The 12,974-nt window shown below is 42.2% G+C and overlaps 1 protein-coding gene across 2 annotated transcripts in view; it reads right to left on the minus strand.

The window, feature by feature from the left end:
- Window positions 1-10,935, minus strand: part of Ankrd26 (ankyrin repeat domain 26) — a 46,909-nt gene extending 35,974 nt beyond the window's left edge. The window contains exons 1-5 of one of the 2 annotated variants that reach the window (XM_037206387.1): window positions 10,843-10,935; window positions 8,843-8,991; window positions 8,509-8,721; window positions 6,238-6,447; window positions 38-197 (exon numbers count right to left, since the gene is read on the minus strand). In XM_037206387.1, the coding sequence (XP_037062282.1) occupies window positions 38-197; window positions 6,238-6,428 (351 nt within the window). In that variant the 5' untranslated portion in view covers window positions 6,429-6,447; window positions 8,509-8,721; window positions 8,843-8,991; window positions 10,843-10,935. The remainder of the gene's footprint in view (window positions 1-37; window positions 198-6,237; window positions 6,448-8,508; window positions 8,722-8,842; window positions 8,992-10,842) is intronic. The other variant, XM_037206386.1, reaches the window with a different exon arrangement.
- Window positions 10,936-12,974: the final 2,039 nt, after the last annotated feature.

Genomic DNA, 12,974 nt, shown 5'->3' on the forward strand with positions numbered 1-12,974 from the left:
AGTCAGAGATAGGAGATTTTACCAAAGATTAATTCACCTCATTCCAAGTCTTTTCCTCAGTTTCTGCCCAAGGACACACTCCAGGGTGTGTCACGTCAAGTTTCTCAAGGTGTTGCTCTCTTTCAGTTCTCAAATTTTCCATGTTGACATCGGGCAACTGTGCATTCATCACAGTCTTCTGTTCTTGTGAGGCAAATCTGCAATTGAAAATGCTTTTATTGAAGTCATCTGTGTATTCATATGTCAATTACTACCCTGTACACTTTTGTTCATTTCTCACTTAGAACTTTTCCAAAAGACTTAACGCTTGGGAGATAAAGATGTAAGCATTCCACCAATGGCTAAGTTTCTCGTCTAACTAATTCTACTTAATATGGATTTCCCAGTAAAGTGACAACTTGAAAGTTCTTTTTTACACATTCTATTATGCCCAGATCGATGGGACCCCTAAAAGATCACCATGGAGACCAAACCCGCATGCAAAAGCAAAGAGGCTTTATTCAAGCTTGTGCATGGCCCCTACACCTGTCCAACACAGAGGTATAATCAGAGAGCTCCAAGCCCGGTCGGGGTTGGGTTTTTATCATAGTAGAGGTTGGAATGAGGGGATTTCCAAATTTCAGGACCCCTGATTGGCTGACGTTTGTGTCTTGGCAAAAGGGGATAGGTGTGTGCTGGGCTAAGGGACATCTGGTGATATCTGTAACGGTTGGAATGTTAGGTGTTTTCACCCTGAATACTGATTGGCCTATTCTTGGGTGGTGCCAGTTTATGACTTTTCCTGAAAGCAGATGTTGCCTGCCAGTAAACCAAAACTCAGGCCTACTCTCTGGCTGGTTTCTACTGAGCCTGTCATGGCAGCCCTGTAGCCAAGCTGCCCTGGGCCCCACAGTCTCCTCAATCAGACCAGATAATTTAAAATTAAATAATTTTTTAAAAGTTACTGTTAGCTGGGTGTAGCAGTACATGCTTTTAATCCCACTCAGAAGGCAGAGGCAAGCAGGTCTCTATAAGTTCAAGAACAGCCTGTTCTATGTAGTGAGTTCTAGGCAAGGACTGCCAGGGCTATGTAGAGAGATACCATCCCAAAAAACAAAACAAAACAAAACCAAAAACTAGAATAAGTTACTGTTTACAGGTTTATAGACTAGTTTATAAAATTGTGAGCTAGTTCATAAATTTACTAGAAATAAAATTCCATCTCCACAAAACGTTATGTTAACCCCTTGAGACTTTCCAAATACCATGCATTGCTAGCTTGAAGAGTGGACATGAAGTCTAATATCTGTTACCACATAGTATTTGAGACAGAATTTCAATCAATAGCTCAGGCCTCTTAGTTGTGATGGAGCCTCCTGCCTCTGCCCTTCAAGTGCTGAGAATACGGTGTGTTTCCCCCACACCTGGATGCTATTGTGTTGTTAAACATTTTTTTGTATGACATTTTCAGTTCATCTTGTGGATGATTATAGACTTTATAAACATTTTTAAATACCATTTTAGACAGTAGGGATTACTAATTAACTTAATAAAAATAATACATTTTCAGCATAGAAATTTGAATTACTTTTATCTACATGTGAGGGAGAGGTGCTATGTACACAATAATTAGTTTCCAGTTTACTTTTTATTCCTTGCTTGTTGAGACTGATGGAATTCCTGGCCGCTCCCCCAGCTACATGACCACACATGCGCTGTCCAGTAGCCAAGCAAGAGGCTTAGTCATTCCAGGGCCTTACATCCTACATAATCCATGCACTGCTTGGTCACATAATTTGCATGCAGTGTGACCATGTAATCTACGTGCATGCTTGGTATAGCTACATAAACCCATATGCGCATGTTCGGGGGGAACCTATAAAAAGCGGGTTCCATCTTATCTCTGCTCTCTCTCCCTGCACTTCCACTTCCATAGGCCTAAGCAACCCCCCTCCTTCTCCTAACAAACTCTTATAGTGGATTTTGTTGTGCCCCATGGCTTTTCTTGAAAGATAAACAGTGTTGCTTAATGAATAACATTGTGCCGCATAATAACTAAAAAAGACTAAAACTACATCTGGGGTAAGGCTGGGCCTGTAAGCTGGTGAAAGGCCTGAGTTGAACCCACAGACATGCATACACTTAAAACATTTTCTAGCTCAAGAAAAATACTCATTTTATAATTTTTTTGTGAAATTTGGAATTAAGAAACATTTTTTTTGATATTTAGAAATGTAGGGCCAGGCAGTGGTGGTGCAAGCCTTTAATCCCAGCACTCAGGAGGCAGAAGCAGGCAGATCTCTGTGAGTTCAAGGCCAGCCTGGTCTACAGAGTGAGTTCCAAAACAGGCTCCAAAGCTACACAGAGAAACCCTGTCTCACAACAACAACAAAAGAAGAAAGAAAAAGAAAGAAAGAGAGAGAGAGAGAGAGAGAGAGAGAGAGAGAGAGAGAGAGAGAGAGAGAGAAAGAAGAAAGGTAAAAGTTTGTTTTGTTTTGCTTGTTTTTAGTTTGGGGAGACAAGTTCTCAATATATAGCCTTGATTGACCTGTAACTCACTATGTAGACCAGGCTGGCCTTGAACTCACAGAGATCCACCTACCTGCCTCTGTTTCATCAGTGCTAGGATAAAAGACATGAGCCACCACACCTGGATTGAACACATTCTTTAAGTCCCTTAACCATATAGTTCTATGCTGAAGAACTCATTCAAAGTAAATAAAAATCTAGAAAGTTACAAAAATAATGTTCCCTCATTTCTGAACACAATAAAGACTATGTAAACCTAGCCGGTATAACACTAAATGGGCAAAATAGAGCTCATTTCCTCTCAATCTGGAACTACAAGGGTGCTTATTTTCTCTACTCTTATTAAATGTAGTCCTTAAGTTTTGATGGAGCAATGCAATAAGAGAAAGCCATAAATGGGATAGAACTCAGAAAAGAAGATGTTAAACTATCCCTGCTTGCAAACTATATCATTCTACACTTAAAGGACCCTAATGCCTAAAACACGCTGGATCCGATAACACCTTCAGTAAAGTAGCAGAGTACAAAATCAGTAACTTTTATATATGCTCAAGAAAACAAACTTACTAAGAAGAAAAGTCAGGAAAGATAGACCATGCAGAGTAGCCTCAGAGCAAGCTACAGTAAGGAGTGTCCCGGCAGCACGTGTCCATTGGTGCAACAGAGGTACAAACGTCATGGGAGTAACCAACCCCTTTCTGATTGGATTGCAATACCACTCCACAAGATGAAGCCCACACCTAACACCATTATCAGGCCAAGCATAGACAGCTCATAGCCCCTGTGGAGAACCTACTACTATGATGCTGCTAAACTGACATGGTATTAAATTGTCTCATAATGATTTATTATTATATGCACAGATCAATGCATCTTTTAACCCTCGTCTGAGAAGCTTCTGTTTGTGGTAGATGGTGATTACACAGAGACCCACAACTGGTCAAGATGCAGATAATTAGAGACTGTAGACTGCTCAGCCCCCAAAGGAATGTGTGCACCACATCCTCACCCCTCCCAAGACGTAAGAGGAGGCAGAAAGTGTCTAAGAGGCAGAGGTGGTGGGTGATGACAAACACCTCCTGGACGCAGAGAGGCAGCTGCACATAGGAACTCACGGAGGCTGTGACAGCCTGTGTGACAAGGCCTGTGTGACAAGGCCTGTGTGACAAGGCCTGTGTGACAAGGCCTGTGTGACAAGGCCTGTGTGACAAGGCCTGTGTGACAAGGCCTGTGTGACAAGGCCTGTGCAAGCCCAAGCCAAGACCAAATCCCAGCATGGGGAGGGGAGTGGAGCACACAATCCCACGAGCCATGGAACAACTGGTAATTGTTAGCTGCTGGGATAGGAAGAATCCGTTTTCTCTAAGGGTAAGAGGACCACTCTCCCGTGGAATCCCACACATCTAAGAATATTTGGTTAGCACAAATTTGCCTTGAAGGTTTAGGGTTTGGTGGTTTTTTTTGGGGGGGGGGGCGTTGGTAGGTTTGGTAGGTTGGTTTTGTTTAAAAGGACACAAAGTTGGGTGGTGTCCTGGCTAGTTTTATGTCAACTTGACACAAACTAGAGTCATCAGAGAGGAAGGGAGCCTCAACTGAGAGAATGCCTCCTCATAATCCAGGTGTAAGGCATTTTCTTAATTAGTGATTCATGGAGGAGGCCCCAGCCCATTGTGGGTAGGACCACCTCCTGGCTGATAGTCCTGGGTTCTATAAGAAAGCAGGCTGAGAAAGCCCTGAGGAACAAGCCAGTATGTAGGATCCCTCCACAGCCTCTGAATCAGCTTCTGCCTCCAGGTTCTGGTCCTGTTTGAGTTCCTGTTCGGACTTCCTTTGCTGATGGACAGTACTATGGACATGTAAGCCAAATAAACCCTTTGTTCCCCAACTTGCTTTCGGTCATGGTGTTCCGTCACAGCAATAGCAACCCTAACACAAGTGAGTGAGAGTGCAGAGCAGAACTGAGAGAGTTAGGGGTCTAATGTGATCAAAACACACTGTATAAAACTTGAATCTATCAAATAACTAATGAAATGTTTTTTAAATAAGAAGTTCTCACACAAAGTATAAGAATAAACCTAACTGCTGGGCAGTGGTGGTGCATGCCTTTAATCCCAGCACTCAGAAGGCAGAGGCAGGAGGATATCTCTGAGTTTGAGGCCAGCCTGGTCTACAGAGTGAGTTCCAGGACAGCCAGGACTGTACAGAAAAACTCCTGTCTCGAAAAAACAAAACTAAACTAAAAGAAACAAACAAAAAAGAATAGACCTAACCAGGCAGGTGAAGACTTCCACAATGAGATCTTCAGGACACTGAAATAAGAACACGAAGAAGGGACTAGAGGCTGGAAAGCCTGTCTGGACTCCCAGGGTGACTGAACTTATATTGGGAAGCTGTCAAAAAAAAAAAAAGATCTGTGCTACCAAAGGCAGCCTACAGATCAAAGCAATCCTCGTCAAAATGCCAGTAACGTCCAGTAACGTTCTTCACAGACCTAGGGGGGAAATTCTAAAATTCCTGTGGGAACACAAAAGACAACAGATACCCAAAGAAACTCCTGGCCGAAGAAACACAGCTGGAGTCTTCGACCTCAAACTATTCTACAGAGCCTTCGTGATAAAAACATCAGGATATCCGCACCAAAACAGACATGTGCGCTAATGGAACACAGCAGAAGACTAGATGGGGAAACCAGTGTGGAAGCTTCTCAAAACACTAAAATACAGCAGAATCCAAGGCATCGACCCAAAGGTATCCTACCGCAAAGATATCTACCATCCATGTTCATTGCTGCTCTAGGCACAATAGCTAAAAAATAAATAAATAAATAAATCAACCCAGAACAGATGACCGACAATGAAAATGCACATACGTACAATGGAATATTAGTCAGCCCTAAAGAAAAGTGAAGTTTGCAAGAAAATAGATGGAACTGGAAAACATAATGTTGAGGAAACCTAGACTCATAAAGACAAATACTGTGTATTCCACCTTACACGTAGATCCTAGCCTCTGTTAAATACGTGGATTCGGGTGAGAGTAAATATAAAGACAGAAAACAGAAAGGGGTCCATGAAACAAGGGGGGGGGAGAGACTTTAGAAAACATGGTGAGAAATGATAGAAGTTAAGGGAGGATACTGGAGGCCAAAGACACAAGGAAGGGAGAGCAGGGAGGTAAGGAGAAGGGGAAGTCGGTCAAAATGAAGTAAGTCACACGTGGAAACCGCTACTTTGTAAGCTAATTTTTAAAAATAAACACTTCTTAAAAGAAAAATTTTAAATGATGAATAAAATATGACTCCTTGGAGTTAGTTTAACTTAAATATAGCTCTAAGTGGGGGGGTTGCTATGTGAATGCAGAAAAGACATACAATGGATGAAATGGCTGTGGATGGATAAAAAAAAATAGCATAACATTCTATGGACACACACTAAAAACCCACAAGGAAAGAACAAAGATTTTTAAAATGGTGCTCCTTGCAGCATTAATTAAAAGGCAAAGCCCTCAAACCACTGAATGTGGTTATTAGAAAAGTCTAATGGGTGTCTATGCAGCCATTAAGCTGGGATTTGGAAGAGCACCTTTTACGTTATAATTACACATGGCTTGTTGGGTTATTTCTAAGAATTGCACACCGAAAAGACCATGCTCTCCCGTAAAGAATTCTGTGCACTAGTCTACAATGACGAGCCGCCCCTAGGTTTGTGCAGCAGAGCTGGCACTGCGTACTTTAAGTTGTAGGAATACTTTTTCCTCTTCACTTTTTCCTGCTGTGACTGGGACCTCGCATTTTTCTTTTCTGACAGCTCCTCTTGGAGGCCACTAAGTTTATAGTCCACGTTTTTGTTTTTTTCTGTAACTAGATCACGGTGATGTTCCAGTTCCGTCACTCCTTCATTTGAGTCAGCTACAACCTCCATTTCCAAAAGGCTTCCAGATCTACATTAAGAAGAAAACACATTTCTAAAGTCACCTGCATGTAGTGGAGAGTCCATTTTCATATCTACTAAGTCATAACTGAGCCATGATATACCAAGTTCCTAAGTCCAGCAGATAAAGCCCTGGCATGTTTTAGGGGTCACCAGGAGTGTTCCTTTACTTAAAGCCATTTTGCTTAAGGATGTGGTTTGACAGGTGTCTTTGCGAGTCTGTGGGGTTTTATTTTATTTTATTTTTTATTTTGATTCAGGTCTTACCAGTTCATACTCAATGTTCTCAATGCAAGATCTCAAAGTGCTACAACTGAAAAGTCATGTTTAAAATCTTTTCTCCTACACTCAAAATGGAAGTAGGGCTTTTCCCCCTCTTTCTGAGACTAAATTTCACATATCCTAACATAGATGCTTGAGAAGTAAAACATAATGATGGCTATGATAGAAGTTCACAGTGTGATATTTGAATGACAAGATAAAGCAGAGTGTGGGCTTAAGCCAAGGCCTTTCTCCAGTTCTTCCCCGGAGGGACCTACAGCCTTTTACAAGGGTAACTGTACAATGGGGGGGGGGTGAAACAATAAGACTTTTGGGGGCCTATTGGATACTGGTTCTGAATTGACACTGATTCCAGGAGACCCCAAAACACACTGTGGCCCTCCAGTTAAAGTAGGGGCTTACAGAGGTCAGGTGATTAATGGAGTTTTGGCTGAAATCCAACTCACAGTAGATCCAGTAGGTCCCCGAACTTATCCTGTGGTTATTTCCCCAGTTCCAGAATGTATAATTGAGATAGACACACTAAGAAGGTGGCAGAATTCTCATACTGGTTCCCTGATCTGTGGAGTGGGGGCTATAATGTTTGGAAAGGCTAAATGGAAGGCTTTAGGGTAGTCTTCTACCTCAGTGAAATTCTTAGGAGTCCAGTGGTGTGGGGCAGGCAGAGATACTTCTTCTAAGGCGAAGGGTAGGTTATTGAACCTGGCCCCTCACACCGCCAAGAAAAAAGCACAATGTTTAGTGGAAACTTAAAGTTTGACAACAGGCCACCAAGCACTGTGCAACCTGAGCTGCCCATCATGAGCTGGGTGTTATCTGACTCACCAAGTCATTAGGTAGGACATTCACAGCAGCAACCTATTAACTAATGGAAGTGGCATATGGATGATAAGGCCTGCGCCGGTCCTGAAGGCACAGGCAAGTCACATGAAGAAGTTGCCCAAATGCCTGTGATTTCTACTATTACAATATTGTCCTCTGCCAAACATGTACCTGCAGCTTCATGAGGTGTGCCCTATTATCTGTTGACTGAGGAAGAGACAAGGGCCTGTTTTACTGGTGTTTCTGCACATTGTATAGGTACTCCTCAGAGGGGGTCAACCACAGCATTATAACAACTCTCTAGGAGAACCCTAGAAGACACTGTCGAAGGAAATCTTCACGGCGGGCAGAACTTTAAATAGAACACATGGTTACACTTTTTGTATGGAAGGAGAAATGGCCAGCTGTGCAAATGATCACTGGTTCATGGGCTATAGCCAATGAGCTGGCTAGCCAATGATCAGGGACTTGGGAAGAGCATGATTGGAAAGTTAGTGAGAAAGACATCTGGGGAAGAACTATGTGGATAGATCACTCCAAATGGGCAAAGGATGTGGAGATACTTGTGTCCCATGTAAGTGCTCACTAAAAAGTGACTTCAGCTGAGGGAGGAGTTCAGTAATCAAGTAGAGAAGACGGCCCATTCTGTGGACAGTCAGCCTCTTTTCTGAGGCTGTCATCAGGAAAGTCATCCCTGTCACTGCCCCATGGACCAAGGGTCAAAGCAACCATGGTGGCAGAGATGAAAGTTATACATGGGCTCAACAACATGGACCGCCACTCACCGAGGCTGACCTGGCTATAGCTGCTTCTGAGTCCCAGGTCTGCCAACAGCAGAGCCTAGCATTAAGCCTATATGGCATCATTCCCCAGGATGACCAGCCAGGGACCTGGTGGCAGATTGACTACCCTGGACTACTTCCTCCATGTAAAAAAAACACTCTGTCCTTACTGGAGTAAAACTTACCCTGGTTATGAATTTGTCTTTTCTACATGTAATGCTTTTGCCAAAACTACCATGTGTGGACATTCAGAATGCCTTATCCACTGTCGTGGCATTCCACACAGTATTGCTTCTGACAAAGGATCTCACTTCACTGCCAGGGAAGTGAAACAGTGGACCCAGGATTGTGGAACCCTCTGGTCGTACCATGTTCCCTATCTTGCTGAAGCAGCTGACCTGATTGAAAGATGGAATGGAGAAAATTAGGTGCTACAGGTCCAAGATGAAGGAATACTTTTAACTCTGTTCAGTTCCTATTCAGCAGGGCAGGGTGGGGGTGGTAGTGGGAAAGACTCACATTTAAGGAAGTCACGTTGTGGGGATACAGCACGTAGTATCCAAGAATGTGGATGCTTCCCCCAGATTCCAAAGAGACTTGATTCTCTTCTATTGATGATGTCAGGAACCCAGATACCAACGGAAGACACTCCTGTTCAGACTGGGTCACTAAGAGAGTGGGACATGAGTTAAAGGACACACAGCAAAGCAGCTGTGGTTGCTTCTCACTAAATGACCATTTCTTCTACAGAAGATGAAAGGTTTATATTTCAGTTGTGTGAATGCTCAGTACAGAATCATATTTGCACATAGGAGGATAATCCTGTGACCCCAGTATACACGCACGATTTCAAACTAGTGTTCCTTCTGTTTCTATTTTAGTTACCATGTGCTACCACTTTCATGTTAGGTAAAGTATATAAGAAATAAAAATACAATAGGCCATCAAAAATTCTAATACACATCTTTATCGATTAATTTGAGCAAAATGAAAGCCACTAAATCACTTGCATTGTTAAGGAACAATGCTGAAGAGAACTACATAATTTTGTTTACAAGAAGCATAACTCCCCCAGTGAAAACCACAATTAACCCAATTAGGCTTCCAGGTACTCTAGTGGGAATATGACTAGTTAATAGTACTAAAGGAAATGCTTTTAGAAATCCCACCTCTTAGCCGGGCATGGTGGTGCACACCTTTAATCCCAGCACTCAGGGAGGCAGAGGCAGACAGATCTCTGTGAGTTTGAGACCAGCCTGGTCTACAAAGCAAGTTCCAGGAGAGCCAGAGCTGTTACACAGAGAGAAACCCTGTCTCAGAAACCTCCCCACCACCACCCCCCAAAAAAATCCCAACTCTTAGCATTCAGAAACATCTAACAGAATGAATTAAAATACATATTATAGATTAAATATATAATTATCATGAATTAATATACTTTTGGAAAACCTAAAATATATTCTGTATTGCATAGGTAAAGTACATGACCATAGGTAAAGTACATGACCATAGGTAAAGTACATGACCATAGGTAAAGTACATGACCATAGGTAAAGTACATGACCATAGGTAAAGTACATGACCATAGGTAAAGTACATGACCATAGGTAAAGTACATGACCATAGGTAAAGTACATGACCATAAGTAAAGTACATGACCATAGGTAAAGTACATGACCATAAGTAAAGTACATGACCATAGGTAAAGTACATGACCATAGGTAAAGTACATGACCATAGGTAACATGACCATAGGTAAAGTACATGACCATAGGTAAAGTACATGACCATAGGTAACATGACCATAGGTAAAGTACATGACCATAGGTAACATGACCATAGGTAAAGTACATGACCATAGGTAAAGTACATGACCATAGGTAACATGACCATAGGTAAAGTACATGACCATAGGTAAAGTACATGACCATAGGTAAAGTACATGACCATAGGTAACATGACCATAGGTAAAGTACATGACCATAGGTAACCTGAAAACACACAGGGGAGGGCCTCATTACTGTGTGTGGTGCCCCCTGCAAAGGCACAAAGGGTCACATGAACACAAAGGAGAGCTGATTAGATTCTTTTAATATCCTCAAGTCCATGCTTCTGCAGAAATCCCCCGTGTCTTAAATGGGGCCTCGCATCATGAAGGAAACTCAACACACCTGTGTGCCATGTCCATGCTACAACTATTGGGTTCTACTCTTCACTGTGGGCATCTTTTCAAATGTTGGGTACACGGCAACTATTTTCATGTGAAACCGTATCTTTCCTTAACATTGTGCTTCACCAAAAAATTAGCCCCAGTATGGAACAGAAAGGGTCACAATGCCTCCTTCACCTACTTCCCTAGGGCTTAGCTACAGTTCACTCATATTGAATTGTCCCAGGCTGTTAAGTAAATGAACAAAAAAAAAAAAAGAAAAAGAAAGACAGACATTCAGTAAATAACTGTTAATTCATCTACATTATAATCACTTTTAAGAGCTTTATACATGAATGTAGTTGCTTACTTTATCTGTCAAAGCAGATTGTTAGGTTGAAATTCTCAACATCCTTCTTTCAGTTTTGATTTTGTTCGGATTTATTCATTTCACTGTGGTAGAATATCTAAACAAAATAAATAATGTTACCACAGTTTTTAAAAATCTACAAGTTGTTTTGAAGTCACTCTTAGAAAATTATTTGAAAATAAAGACTATATGATTAAGAATTTGATTTTTCTGGGGCTGGAGTGATGGCTCAGCAGCTTAAAGCTCTTACAGAGGATGTTAATTCAGTCCTCAGAGCTCACACTAGGCAGCTTACAACCAACTGTAACTCTAGCTCCTTAGGACCCCACACCCTCTCTGGCCTCCACAGGTGCCTGCATACACGTGGCACACACAGAGAAAGACATGCACATAGATAAAAAATAAGTCATTTTCAAAAGAATTTGTTTTTTTTTCTTCTGGTACATTTCTCACTTTTATATTATTAAAAATTCCACCCAGCACTGATTTTGTGATGTAAAAGTGTAAAGGTAACTTTTCTAGGAAGAATTAAAAAGGCATTTCTTTCTTGAATAATTCTTTTTTTTTTTCCTACTGAATAGGAAATGTCCTCAGCCTTGAGTTATAAACTCTTATGTGTATTTGGATTTTCTAGTCTGTCTCACATGGTTGTCTGTCTGTGAGTAAGCAATTAACCTGTGATGATGAAAGGCATATTCTGATACCTTTAGGAGCAAGTGTGTGCTCATTACAAGTGTTTTCTCCCTGACATTTCGCAGAAGAATTAGGAAGGGGCTACTGTAAAAGCCACTTTCATTTATGTCAAATCAGACAGTATAGAAGAAGCTGAGTTCAGAAAACAGGGAGTCTCCTCATTCAAAAACATGGAGCCAAGGCTAAGAGAAAGTTGGCCAAGAGCAGATGGTCAATGTCAACGGTCTAAACGCAACTGTGGCTCGTCTCCCCACAGTCCTCTGGTGGCATGAACTTGCAATACTCTCTGGTGCAAATTCAACAAAAACACATGAATGGAGAGCAACAGAAAGTGGTATGGCAACCACAGGAATCTCCATTTTCCTGAGGCTTTGAGAGAGATTAGTGACAATAGCTTGCCTGAGGTTGAGAAAAGAATGGAAAGCACAAGGTGTTTGGAGCTTGGTAAATGGGAGCCATGGCTTCTCTTCTCTATTGGATGTTACTGAATTTAAGGAGGCTTCCGGGTCTTGTGAACAAATCACATATGACCAAGAGAGTTGATGGGTCAAGTACGTTCTGAGTAAACCCACAGAAGCAGACAAAATAATGGGTGAAAAGGCATGTGAGAAAGACAGAAACAGACTGGACAGCAAAAAGGGACCCCTGCATAAAATACTGTGAAATAAGGAAGACAAAAAGAAGAAAACTCCCAGCCAGCTGCCACTCCACTCCACTGTCTCCTGAAAGGACCTCAGGAAAGAACACAGCCTGGGTCAGGGTCAGTGAGATGGCTCCATGAGTAAGGTATTCCCACCAAGCCCCACAAGCTCATGGAGACCTACATGGTAGCAGAGACCTGGATCCTTTAAATTGTCCTCTGACTTCCACGCAAGCACTATGGCACAAGCACACCTACAAGAAATAAACTAAAATGTCATTTTGAGTTATTTTTAAATTATATATGTCTGCGCATGTGTACTTGCTAATGCTGGTCCCCTCAAAGCCAGAAAAGCCACAGGATCTGCAGCCAGCATTATACATGCGGTTGTGCGCCACCCACATCAGGGTGCTTAGAGCAACCCGAGGTCTTCTGAAGGAGCGGAGAGTGCTCCTAACCACTGGGAAATTTTCTTGAGCCCCTCTAATCACTTTTACATGGTAACAAACACATCCTCAGAAGGAAGCAGAAACCGTTTGAAGCTTTGGTACTATGTTGCTGTTCACAGTATTTGGATGGGCTCCCCGCCCTCCTGTGGAGGTCCCAGATGCCCAAGAACCATCACCTGGATGAAGGCAGAGCCAGCAATCTCTGGGCTCTCTTGACCTAAAGCCACCCTGGAAAGCAGCCTTTCTCCCTCATAACACACAGTGCTGCCCCTCAATTCGCAGGTCTCATGACCTGTTGTGCTTGTAATCACTCACACAAATTCTCCAGCATGCAAATTGGCTCTGAGCTC

This window comes from Peromyscus leucopus, chromosome 5, assembly GCF_004664715.2.
Source record: "Peromyscus leucopus breed LL Stock chromosome 5, UCI_PerLeu_2.1, whole genome shotgun sequence".
NCBI lineage: Eukaryota > Metazoa > Chordata > Mammalia > Rodentia > Cricetidae > Peromyscus > Peromyscus leucopus.